The sequence below is a fragment of the Oryzias melastigma genome, linkage group LG2 (assembly GCF_002922805.2).
Source record: "Oryzias melastigma strain HK-1 linkage group LG2, ASM292280v2, whole genome shotgun sequence".
Lineage (NCBI taxonomy): Eukaryota > Metazoa > Chordata > Actinopteri > Beloniformes > Adrianichthyidae > Oryzias > Oryzias melastigma.
In genome coordinates, this window is record NC_050513.1 from 12,144,637 (window position 1) to 12,157,324 (window position 12,688).

General features: G+C 49.6%; 1 protein-coding gene across 1 annotated transcript in view; it reads right to left on the reverse strand.

Moving 5' to 3' along the window:
* Positions 1–946: 946 nt before the first annotated feature.
* The window catches only part of unc13a (unc-13 homolog A (C. elegans)), a gene marked incomplete at its 3' end in the record, with an annotated part of 21,411 nt that continues 9,669 nt past the window's right edge, over positions 947–12,688 (reverse strand). Inside the window, 26 exon segments of the mRNA XM_024288959.2 lie at positions 947–1,070; positions 1,140–1,286; positions 1,358–1,446; positions 2,551–2,628; positions 2,712–2,789; positions 2,871–3,014; positions 3,085–3,181; positions 3,256–3,382; positions 3,795–3,880; positions 3,956–4,089; positions 5,355–5,489; positions 5,554–5,643; positions 5,813–5,881; positions 5,974–6,127; positions 6,205–6,368; positions 7,048–7,163; positions 7,311–7,480; positions 7,578–7,719; positions 8,425–8,652; positions 8,910–9,129; positions 9,204–9,278; positions 9,526–9,531; positions 9,824–9,902; positions 9,986–10,032; positions 10,705–10,798; positions 11,802–12,587. Coding sequence (XP_024144727.1) covers positions 947–1,070; positions 1,140–1,286; positions 1,358–1,446; positions 2,551–2,628; positions 2,712–2,789; positions 2,871–3,014; positions 3,085–3,181; positions 3,256–3,382; positions 3,795–3,880; positions 3,956–4,089; positions 5,355–5,489; positions 5,554–5,643; positions 5,813–5,881; positions 5,974–6,127; positions 6,205–6,368; positions 7,048–7,163; positions 7,311–7,480; positions 7,578–7,719; positions 8,425–8,652; positions 8,910–9,129; positions 9,204–9,278; positions 9,526–9,531; positions 9,824–9,902; positions 9,986–10,032; positions 10,705–10,798; positions 11,802–12,587 — 3,679 coding nt within the window.

Here is a 12,688-nt window from a genome sequence, read left to right on the forward strand (position 1 = left end):
CTGAAGCCCCGCCCCCATGTAAATTAGGATCAGCTTGGCCGTGAAAACTTGAAAATCTGAATTGCAGCTGAAAACAAAGAACTGAAAAAAACATGAAAAAAATGAAAAAAGGGAAAGTTGAAATAAACATTATTTTTCAAAATAACAGTTTTAGTTTTTTTTATTCAAGTTTCAAATTCACTTTTTTTTAATTTTCAATATTATTTTTTCAAACGTTCCATTTCTTTGGTCAAATTTTCAATCTTGTTTTTTTCATCACTTTTAGCGCTCCTGATTGGATGAAAGAAATGTGAGGATTTCTGCACCAAATGTTCAGAGATTTCATTTTAGCGCTAGGAGCTCCGTTTTCAGAGGAATGATGGACGTCTGAAATGCAGAAACGCTTCCGTTCAATTTCAAATAAAGTGACCAATTTGAAATATTCATCAGTTTGTTGAGCTGATCTGTTATTTTAGATTACAGGAGAAACCCAAAGTGAAGTGTTGTTGTGATCAGTGATATGAGGCTCTTTAGGTCATAATCCCACAGAAATAGCAGACACATCAAAACAAGCAGAAGCCGGCTGCTGTCCGGGAGGCCGGAGTCTCTCCGGGAGGCCGGAGTCTCTCCGCTCGGATCGTCCTCCGCACACGTGCTGGAGAGCAGTCGTGAGCGGATGTTTGGAGCGGCGTGGTCACTGGGATGGTGCAGCCCCCCTTCAGCGGTCTATAAAGGCTCTGGGGGCGATGCTGACTTCATGGGGGTGAGGGGGCTCCTTTCATGTCATCCAGCTCCTCGAGTCTTTCTGCACACGCTCAGTGCGGTGCCGATGCTGCTGAATGTGGTTGACATTTACAAAGACCCTCCTGGGAAGCAGGCTGGAGGGGGGGGGTCTCAGCTGCCCCCCAGGGCTGTAATGGTGTTCTGTGTGGCTGTGTGCATGCTGCGATGCGGCGGCGGTTCTCACCGTTTGGTCCGTGAGCGGCGGCAGCACGATGGTCTTCTCCATGGTGTTCATCACCAGCTTCCACAGCTCCTTCAGCACGCGCTTCAGCACCGTCTTCTCACAGATCTTAGCGAACAGAGTCAGGCTGGAGGGAGAGCAGCAGGTCAGCTTGTGGGTTCAAACCCCACAGCTCGGGTCAGACTTAGCTCCTCACTTGCTGTCCAGGAACTCCATGATGGGCTGCAGGACGTTGTCGGCGTCTTGCGCCACACTGCTGGCGTTCCCCACGTTCGAGGTTCCCTTCACCTGAGCCAGGATGTCTCCCATCTGCTTGACGTTCTCCTCGATGTGCGGCTGGAAGCTTTAAAGGAACAAGCGTTCGCGCTGGAAGCTCTCAGAGACGTTTCTGCGAGGCGGAAGGCGAGCTCGTACCTGACGGCGAAGACGCGGCTCAGATCGTCCATCACGTTGTTGAGTTTGACCTGCAGGTCTTTCAGGATGTCGCTGGCCTCCACGCACAGCTGAGTCAGAAACAAAGATACAAAATAAGAAGGCGTCCGTCGCACACTAGAACCTCATACGGCGTCATGAATAAAAGCACCAACAGCTGAGAGTCAGCTGGACGCGTCTGGATCTCTAAACGTTTCCTAAAGTTCCACCAGAAGAGAATCCTTTCAGAAAATGTGGAACATCTTCAGTCAGAGGCTGGATCCTCTCAGATCATGGATGACGTGACGTGAACTGCTGAGTTCACAGCTGCTTCCTTTAGACATCAGACCTCCATGACGGTGAAAGTTCTCCGTTTCAGCAACCAAAGCTGGAGCTTTCCATTAGGGCCGAGTATCTCTGACAATTCCAGAAACCATTCCATTCAGATTCTTTAGATTCTTTCAATTCTTCAATTTAATTCAACTTTGACTTTACAAATTTTATTACAAATAAATTAATAATCTACTGTATGTTTTGTATATATTCATATTAATCTGATCCAGATCACATCCTGATAAATGTATCAGTGAAATACTGAGATTGTTAATATCATCCAGTGTTTCATGGAATCTCAAACAGAGAAGCTCCAAACATTGTTCTGCTTCTCCTGGAGGCGTTTCAGTTTGGCCACTAGGTGGCGATCGCGCTATAGCATTCCACCTTATTCCAGAAGGAGAAGAAAGAATGAGCAAAAAACAATGTTTTAAACCACAAATGGTTGAAAAAAATATTTGGTTAAAAGAGTTTGGAAAATTCATGTAAAGATGTTCATTTAGTCAGAATGTTTGTTTACCTCGACCAGGTGTTAGCATTAGCCGTCCTATGGGAAATCCTATTATACGTTAGCATCAAGCTAATGGACTTTAGCTCGAAGTGCTAAATCGATCTAATTTTTATGAATAGATCATTGATCTATTAAGCTTGAATCGATTCAAATCCATGTTATCAGCCCTCCATCATCATGGAGACCCGAGCGCCTCAGAACCTTCAAAACGGTTTTTGGTTTCCTCTTTGGAGTTTGACTGCTGTCTGTAAAGTAAAACACTTCACGAGTCGTCTTGTTTTGCTTCAGTAGAATAAAAAAAACGACATTCGTTGGTATGTTTCATTCGCAGTGACCGGGAGGAGGGGCTTACGTCTTTTCCCCCCATGGCTTCAAACATCTTCTCCAGCTGAACTCGGAGCTGCTGGATGTTGTTGATCAGGATGCAGGGCTGTGAAGAAGACGACAGACATCCTTTAGCACCGCCCCGCTGAGGATCCAGCTGGGGAGCGACCGGTCGGCTCACTAACTCACCACTTTCTCCATGGTGACGTAGTTGGCGAAGAGTTTGGAAATGATGTCGGCGTAAGACAGGAGGACGTTGCTGATGGTCTGAAGACAACAGGAAAAGGAAAAAGCATTTTTAGGAAGTCTCTGCTGTGAGGCTGAAGGTTTCTGGAGTTGGGGGCGGACCTTAGCAAAGCGCTTCATGTAGTGACCCACGATCTGCGGGTCGGGACACTCCAGCTTCCTGATGATCTCGAAGCTCTGGTTGAGCTGGGAAAAGACGTCCACCACCGAGCAGGAGAAGAGGGCGTGCTCCGACGTCACCTGGAACTGTGGGCAGAAGACGGGCGGACGTTCAGAGACAGGTGGGTCTGCAGGTGGGGGTAAAGAGGTGGCTCACCCCGTCCTTTTTGTCTCTCTCCAGAGCGCCGTGCAGAAAATCTCTGGACACTTCCTCGTTCTCGTCCAGCCACTGGATGACGAAGGGTTCGAACCACCTGTGGGAGCAGCAGCAGGTGAGGAAGCGCTCAGGAGCGACGGCTGGACGCCACAGACTCTTGTGCAGACTCACGCCGGATACTCGGGCACTCGGCTCTTGAAGAAGGGCAGGTCCTTGCAGTACTCGTTGTAGAGCCACTTGACCTTGAAGTGCAGGTTCATGTAGTCTGCACTCTTGCACAGGCGGTTCTTCTCGTGTTCTGAGGAACACGCAAAGCAGACATTATGGCAGGTCTGCAGTGACACGGATCTGATGTATGTTAGAGCATGTTAGAGTCAGCCTCCTGACTACCAGCAAAGCAGACGAGTCTTCTGCGTGACGTTTCTAAACCTGACCGACCGCTGCAGACGCTGAATGAACTCTGGTTTCTACAGAGGGCGTTTGGGGATTTCTAGTTATACCTAATGAAAAGGGGCGGGGCTTGTGGGAATTGGAGTTATGGGGGACTACATGTTTTTCTATTTAGGAGGACTCCATAGAAACGGTTCTAGTCTGTTTGTTCAGAATGATTCCTGCAGTTTGATGAAACAAACAGAGGAGACGCGACTGCTGACATGAACATCCATCTGCTGCTGGATCCTCCATGGATCCTCTCCAGCACCAACACTCACCCTCCATGGCGTATTTCATGTCCTGAGCAAAAAGGTTCCACATCACTTCTGCACTGATTTTACCAACGTTGAGCTCCTGCGGAAACCTGGAAGGAGAATGAAGAAGTGTTCATCTGAGAGGAACTGAATGAGATGGAAAACATTAAGACATTTGTACTTACTGGTTTAGACAGGGAGTGTAGGAGTTCTTGTCCTCCTCTATGATGGAAACTATTAGAGTGATGAGTTTGGACCAGAAGTCCAGGTTCTTGATGCTGGGGCCCTGCTCCTCTGGAGGAACCGCTCCCTGCTTAGCCTGGAAGAAAAGAAACAACAGCATTTAGCAACAGGATCTTCAGAGGAGCCTTCAGAATATGGAGGCTTCAAAGGGGCCTTCAGAGGAACCCTCAGATTCAGAGGAACCTTCAGAGGAGCCTTCAGAGGAGCCTTCAGAGGAACTGTTTTTCACTCTATGAGCAGTTTGTTGAGGATTTGAAGTTATATCCTTAAGACTTTGACTTGATAATTGATGGTGGAGTTTGTGACCTCCAGCATGCAGGTCACATGGTCACGTGGTTGAACATCTTCTGCTGTGTTCCACGGCGGAGGAAAGTCTGGTGATCGTTCAGGTTCTGGTTATTTTGAGTTAGTTTCTGAGTCTGGTCCTCTCCAGGTCTTCTTGAACGGACCTTCATGCTTCTGTTACGGCAGTGGCCGTATTTAGTTTTGTATTTTTTTTTTGGTTCTGTATTTTTCTCTCAGAGTGGGACTCCTGTATGTTTTGTGGATCTTTGTGTCTCTTCCAGGTGTGGTGCTGGAGAGTGTGGCTCCATTGGACCAAAGCTGATGGAGGGAGCCTTTAAAACCAGGAGAAGGGAGCTGGGCTGCAACCGACCTCCACTGCAGCTCGATGCTCTTCTCCACCTGTTTTAGTGTGTGCACACTTTGTAGTTTCTTTGTGGTTGTGTTTTGGTCCCACTCTGTGTAGTGTTTAGTTTTGGTTAATTTAGGTGAAGCTGTAGGGGTGAAGTGCCTTTCCTGGTCCAGGGAGGTTAGTGTTTGTCATTCTTTGAACTGAGTTAGTTGGGATTTTGTTTGATATTTTGGCCTTGGTTCACCCTGAAGCCTTTTGCTTCACTTTTAGTTCTTGTAAATAAATGTTGTTATATTTTTATGGAGACAATTGTATTTGTGTTTTTGTTACACATTTCACTTACATGTACCTCTATGCTACACCCTAGAACCCCAGACGAACTGGGGTATAACACTGCATGGGTTTGTTGGATTCCTGATGATGTTATCTGTAATCTCCTGCTTTATCTAGACCACTGATGCTGCAATTCAATTTTAGCAAAGAGAAAGATTGAAGTCTGCAGTTAGAAAACCATTGGTTTTGATTTCAGCAGAATCCCACCGAGTCCTTGAGGACAAATGGTTTTATTTACAGAGAAAACATTGATAGGAATCCCCAAAGCAGCCTCCTAAAGCTTCAACCATGAGCCTTTGAGGAAAGTTTAGGAAATGAAAATAAACAGAAGGAACTTCTCTATCCATGAACCCAAGCCCCGCCCATGGTCTTACCGGGTCCGTCTGGTACTCTCGGCTGTAGAGCTCGTGGCAGTTGTTGAAGATGTACTCGTAGGTGGAGTTCAGACACGCCTTCACACAATCCTTCACCACCTGGCTGGCTCTGGGTGGAGACTGGAGCTCCTGGACCTAAAACACACAAAACTGTTGGACTCTGTTCCATCCAAAACGTCTGTCTGGAGACGGACTGCACCTTCATCCTGAAGAAAGTGATGCTGGTGAGGAGGTCCACGGTGGACTTGAGGTCCTGCAGCCTTTCAGGACTGCTGGCTGGAAAATTGTTCTGCATGTGGAGGACAGAAAAACCGCAGTGAGACACAAGACATTTCTGTCCCGCATGTCTGCGGGAGGCTGACGGCGATCCTGAAGGTCCATCTTCTACCAGAGGAGCAGCAACGCCTCCTCCGTTTTCACACTGAAGCAGTGATCCGGTCTGAGGAAGAGGCTCTTACCCGGTACATGGACAGGTCGATCCTCAGGGAGTTGTGGAGCTGATCCAGGAGTTTGACGAAGCGTTCTTTCTGTGGGCGTGGGGACACGTTCAGGGACAATGGAGCCTCACAAATGACCAACACCTGCTAGTGTTGGAGACGTTGGTTCTGGACCGACTCACCCCGAAGTTGGAGGCGGCGAAGCGGTCAGACGCTGACACGTTGTTGGTGGCCTGGGTGGTGTGGGCGTAGTAAGCATTGATGTTGGCCAGCAGGGTGCTCATGACGGCGGGCACGCCGGGGCACATGTACTTGGATGACAGGCAGGCGAAGTGGCTGCAGGGCAACAAGAAACCAACGTTTACAGCTGGAACTGCGGCGGCCGTCCACCAGCAGCTTCAGCGGACACGCACGTCATGGCCTGGTAGATGGACTCCACCCCGTAGCGCATCGCAAACTCATCCACGATCTCCTGGGGGGTCTCCTCGAAGTACACCTTCCACGCGTCGTCCCCTTTGGCGTCGGGGATCTTCACCACGCCGTTGTTCTGAATGTCCGTCACATAGTGGAAGAGGTTCTGCACAGAGGAGTCGGAGGAGCGTCCGGAGAGGACGAGGTCACCGAAATTTCTCAGAGTGTTTCAGTTCATTACTCCGTCCAAAGTGTTTGTTGGTCTAAAGACCATAAATGAGGTTAGAGAGCAGCAAAACCGCTGAAACACTCAATGGGTTTATGGGCTCTAATGAGACGCCATAAAAACACATCTATGCACCGAGTAATGAGCCGAGCAGCAGAACTGTGCACGTCTGGGATCCGTCGGTGGTTTTTACTCAGAACTCATCGACTGGAGCGTCCGGACAGGATCAGGAACCAAGACAGGAAGGAGGTGGAAACAGAGAAACGAGCTGAAGCTGATTCATCAGGATCCTGAAGCTGATCCTTCAGGATCCTGAAGCTGATCCAGAACTAGATAATCCTGATCGAAATCAGGAAAGTTTTTTTCATCAAATGACTGGAATATTGTCTCGATTCTTTTGAAAGTAAGAATATAAAAACTGGGATTTAAAATATTAAGATTTAGATTTCACAATATGATTGATGAGATGTCCTGACAAATCTTATATACTAGAGAAGAACATTAAATGTGTCTAAGAGCTGCAACATCGAACTTAAAGGAATGACAACTTCACCTCAAAATATGCAAAAAGAAGAAACTCTGAACTGTGGAAGGGAGTGTAAGGTGGAAACAGGCGTACCTCATGCAGACATGTGTACTGAACATGATACGGAGCCACGGTCTCCTCTCCTTTGATCTCAACACTGATGTGCATGCGGATGGCTCCGGAAACGGCCGACTTGTCTGTGCGTTTGTCTGTGAAGAGTGGAAGCATTCATCAGCTGGTTCATCAGCTGGTTCATCAGCTGGTTCACCAGCTGGTTCATCAGCTGGTTCATCAGCTGGTTCACCAGCTGGTTCATCAGCTGGTTCGACCCTGCTGGAGCCTCTAGGTTCACTCACCCAGGTTGTACCAGACGTCCATCTCTCCGCTCAGCGTTCGGACTTCGATGATGGTTTGACCCAGGAAGTCGTCCGACTCCCGCTTGAACTTCTGCTTCACACGAGACTTGATATCATCGTCTTCATCCCACACTCGGACTTTGATGCGGTCAGAGGAGTTGTGACATTCGCTGCAGAGATGGAACCAGGAAGTAAGAATATTTTTTAACGGTTTTAATGTTTCCCGCCTTTAAAAACACATTTCTGTGATTTATATGATTCACTCACAAGTTAAAAGTTTCCTCCCAAACCGGGTTCAGGTTCCCGTAGATGGTCTTGGTCCTTTTCTTTGTTTTTCCCACCTGGACCGTAACGTACGGATCACTGGATCCCGTTTTATCCTTTGCCTGGAGGCCCTGAGCACATAGCACTGGAACAATGGGAGATGGTTAGTCCGGTCACCGGTGGATCACCTGTGATCATCTGTGATTTACCTGTGATCAACTGTGGATCACTTGTAATCACTTAAGATCACCAGTGATAACATGTGAATTACCACCTGTGGATCACCTCTGCATCACCTGTGACCACCTGTGACCACCTGTGGATCACCTATGATCACCTGTGGATCACCTACGATCACCTGTGATCACCTATGGATCGCAATCTGTGGATCACCACCTCTGAATCACCTGTGACCACCTGTGGATCACCTGTGGATCACCTATGATCACCTGTGGATCACCTACGATCACCTGTGATCACCTATGGATCACAATCTGTGGATCACCACCTCTGGATCACCTGTGACCACCTGTGGATCACCTGTGGATCACCTATGATCACCTGTGGATCACCTATGATCACCTGTGACCACCTGTGGATCACCTATGATCACCTGTGGATCACCTGTGATCACCTGTGGATCACCTACGATCACCTGTGATCACATATGGATCACAATCTGTGGATCACCACCTCTGGATCACCTGTGGATGACCTTTGATCACTAGAGATCACCTGTAGATCACATGACGGATGCTTTACTCCAGCACGTTAGTCAACTTTTTTTGGACTAGGCTCTCGTGTGCCTCCTGCCATGCTGCCCCCCCCCCCCCCCCCCCNACACACACACCTGTGATGCTGATCTTGGCAGACCACTTGGAAGTTCCATCCAGCACGCTCTGCTTGATCTGCTTCATCTGCGTGACGTGGGTGGACTTGGGGACGGTGAAAACCTCCTGAATGAGCTCAAAGATCTCAGGCTTGTTCCTCTCCCGGATCTTCATGCGGTCCTTTAGAACCATGATGATGTTCTGCGTTCGGTCCTCTGCGCCGTGTTTGGAGCTCTTCTCTGCTGCTCCTGAAAGTGACAGAAAAACGCCAAAAGAGGCAAAATGATCTGCTAGTGTCAGAAGATGAGGACATTTGAAGAAGGAAAGATCACGGAGCTGCAGCTGCACTGAGCTGAACCCAAAGCTCAAACACAGGCAGAGACGTTCCTTCATGGATTCCTGGAAACCGTCACTGAAGCCTCTGAGGCTTCGTTCACCTGGAATGACCCCTGAGTCCTAAAGGTCATCAGATTAACGTGAACTGAGACCGGCCGGCCTCTCTTACTCTGCAGACAGTCGGCGTTCAGCAGGTCCTGGCACTTCTCGTGGCATTTGACGCCGCACTCTGTGCAGCGCATGCCTTGGCGGGCGATGCCCCACAGCAGCCCCTCGCATTCGTAGCAGTACGTGGGTGTGGTGGCCGTCCACACCTCGAAGTTGTGCGGCGTGGTGCAGGAGATGGGATAGATGAGAGCCTGGAGGGTCTTCTTATACACGTGACTTTTCTGGCAAACCGCAGAGAAGAGGATCAAGGAACGACTCTGGATTTACTGAGAGGACATTCTGAGGGATTTCTGACCAGTTCTTCGTTGTGGAGGGTGCTGGACGTCAGCGCTGAAGTGATTCCTGCCTTCCTGGAGTTCTGGACCAAAGACTGAAGGACAAACGGTACAGTCAGTGTCTAAAACAATAATCTGAAGAACATGGAGGAAAATCCTTCCTTCATCAGAACAATAGCAAAGAGTCGTTACAAAGATAAAGCTTTCACTGACAGACTTCTTCTGAACCAGTCAATCCTTTCAGGTTGAAATGAACCGTTTATGTATCTGAGTCTCCAAAACACAACCAGACTTCTATGTTTTCATTTTAAGAGAATATTTACGGGTCAAAGAGGAACTCACCATCGCCTGCAGCAGCGACAGGAGGAAGAGACGGTCCCAATTTGAGGCGACAAGAAGAGAAAGAAAGTTCAGAAACGGAAACATTTGATTTTCATGAAGACTGAAACAGGTATGATGCTGTGAAGAGTGGAAGATCTGAGAGAGGAAAGGAAGGAAAGAAGGAAGGAAGAAAGGAACAAAGGAAGGAATGAAAGAAGGAATGAAGAAGGCAGTAGAATGCGTTTGCGGACAGACAGGAACAGGAAGTGAAGCGGATCTGTGCGTCCGTCGGGATGAAGCGATCGGAGCAGAAACTGACCAGGTCTCGGACCAAAGGCATGGCTTTCCTCTTGCGGAGGTCGGGCATGCTGTCGATGCTGTAGAGCGCCCCCCCCATGCTGGACACAAACATGTGAACAGAAAGCAGATCCATCACTCTGCTGGCTCCACGTCTGATCAGAGGTCAGAGGTCGTGACTCACCCCGCTGACAGCAGCAGAGACGCGATGCCGACGCTCTCACCGCGAGCCTGAGAGGACACAGAGAGGATGAAGACACAACCCTGATCTTCTACATCCCTCCATGTCTGTCAGTTTGGCCTCAGATGAACCTTCATTCTACCTCCGGCTTGTTTTTAGGATTGAAACTGAACACAAACAGATTTACTGACTAGGATTCTCTTCATTCTAGTCTGATCATCTCTTCTCCACGAGTCTGTCTGGAGCTATCAGGTTTCATGTTCTGAACCTGGTCTAAAGAGAAACTTCTAAATATATTTGACAAACTCTGAATTTAAACATTAAACAAGTTAGCAGACATAAATATGTTGGAACGACCCTGACCTCCTGCTGACCTTCAGAATAACATCAACTTTAACATGAGCCAAAGTGAACTAGTGATGACACGTTTCTGGCCACACCCACCTGAGAGTCTGGTCCTGGCCTATCAGAACGGACAACATGCAAATCGCTACGGGGATGGCAAACGACTGAAAAGAAAATAATGAAATGGAAAACAATACAGGGGTAAACAGAAACCATTAGAACCACAAGACCGTCTCCTCCACAGAGTCACCAAAAACTGGGAACACGGCAAACAGGTCAACCGAACACTCGTACACACAGGCATGCAGGGTCATTTATCCGGCTGCTCGTGTTCAGACAGTAAAACACAACAGCTGGGTGGACCCAGCGGCCTCTACCTCCTGGAGCTGCAGCCGGACTCGGCTGAAGAGGCGGAGCCAGTTGGCCTTGGCTCTGGCAGGACCCGGCTCCATGAGCTCCCTCTTTGGGAAGCTGAAACCCCGTTAAGAACAAGAAGAAGATTTCAAACCAAATATTTAATGTTCTGCAGCTTTTCACTGTTAACATGATCATTGCAGAGGATTGTGAATCCTCCTCAATCTCCTGCAATGTGTCAGGGATGGTGGCGAAGGACCCAAACGCAGGAGACAAACATTTACTAAACCAACTTAAACATGACCAAACCATGAGAACAAACGAGTGACAAAGAAGAGCAGATGAGCTGACACTGAGAAACTGAAGACCAGACACTCAGATACACTGAGGATGATTAAAGGAAAACATCTGTGGATGATTAACCTGAAAATGGTGAGACAGAACATGACAAAACTGAAGCACTGGATCATGACACAATGATCATATTAACGGTTGAAACTGGAGCACTGAAAGGGTTAACACCGCAGCGGTCGCCAGCGACGCCTCAATAACATAAACACCCTGAAGCGTTCAGCGTAGATCAGCTGATTCTGACGCGGAGCAAAGCGGCGTTGATGTGCAACAAGTTACTAGAAGGTTCAATGACGACACCAAGACGCTTTTGGACGGTTCAGAATCCGAGGAAACGGCGTTCACTAAACTACAGCTAAAACTTTGGCGTTCACGGGACTAACTTGAATTTCATTCAACAGAAAGTCAGAATGTTAGGCTGTGATGAGGATGATGAAGATGATGAAGAGGCCAACTTTGACATCATCGTCTCAGATTTCAAATGTTTCTCTGAAGCTCAGAGACTCTCTTCAAGCCAGATTGGGGTTCTGGCCCCGCCCACCTTGGTTTCAGTGATTAACCAGCTGGAAGTCAAAGCCTTCTCTTGGCTACTGTGGGCGAGATGAATGAAGGGCGGAGCTACAGTGGTTGGCATCCTGAACCTCCACCAGAGCTGGGCGGAGACTGGGAGGAACAGGGAACACGGTTCCATGCCAGTTCTGTGGTACCGGCACCACCCTGCACCTCTAACCGTGTCTGATCTGGATCCTGACGACACCGATGAACTCACCTGGAGACGGGGGGCTCCTCGGTCCTCTCGGGCGCCGCCGGGGCGGCGTCTGCTGCTGGAAGCGGCTGCAGGTCTTTGGGTTCCTCCTCAGCTGCCTCTGGGGGTGCAGCTTCCAGAGTCCTGCTGTCCAGAGCTGGCCCCCCCTGGGATGGAGTGGAGGAGGCCGGCACGCACAGCTCTGGCTGAGGGGCTGTGAGGGGGGGCTTGGTGGAGTCTGCAGTGACTGTGGGGGGGACGCGGTCCTGCGAAGCGGCAGGTAGTTCTGGAGCTGGGGGGTTCTGGAGCTGATCCGGGAGCGGCTGCTGCTGATGCAGAGAGGTCTGCTTCTCCAGCGGGGGCCTGCTGGAGGACACGCCCTCAGGGGGCATCAGGGAGGGGGCGGGGCTTGGGGAGAAGGGAGGAGCCTGGGCTTTGCTCTGCGGGTCGTCTGGAGGGTACAGATGCTCATCTTCCTCATAGGGAATCTCCTCCTCATCTTCATAGTTATACTGGCCTTCATCCAGGTACATGTTCCCCTCCTCATCGTCGTACAGCGCCCCCTCCTCGCCCCCGTCTTTGGTGTAGCTTCCCTCGTCGCTGTAGACGGCGTGCTGGTCCTCGCCCTCCCAGCCGGGGGAGTCCTCTTTGCCGTAGCTGACGGAGGAGTGGCAGGAATGGTAGGAGTCGTTCTCGTCGTAGAACTCCGACCCTCGGAGGCTCTCTCCGTCCTCCGGCGGGAACTCCTCGCTGAGCTGGGAGCTGCCGCGGCTCAGCTCGCCGGACGAGGCGTACCGGCTGTCTGTGGGGCTGAGAGCCGACAAGAACACGGTTAGAAACTCACCGGCACTGCTGGACCTGTCCGCCCGGCTGGGGGGGTTAGGGTAGCCCCAGACGTTCAGAACCATATT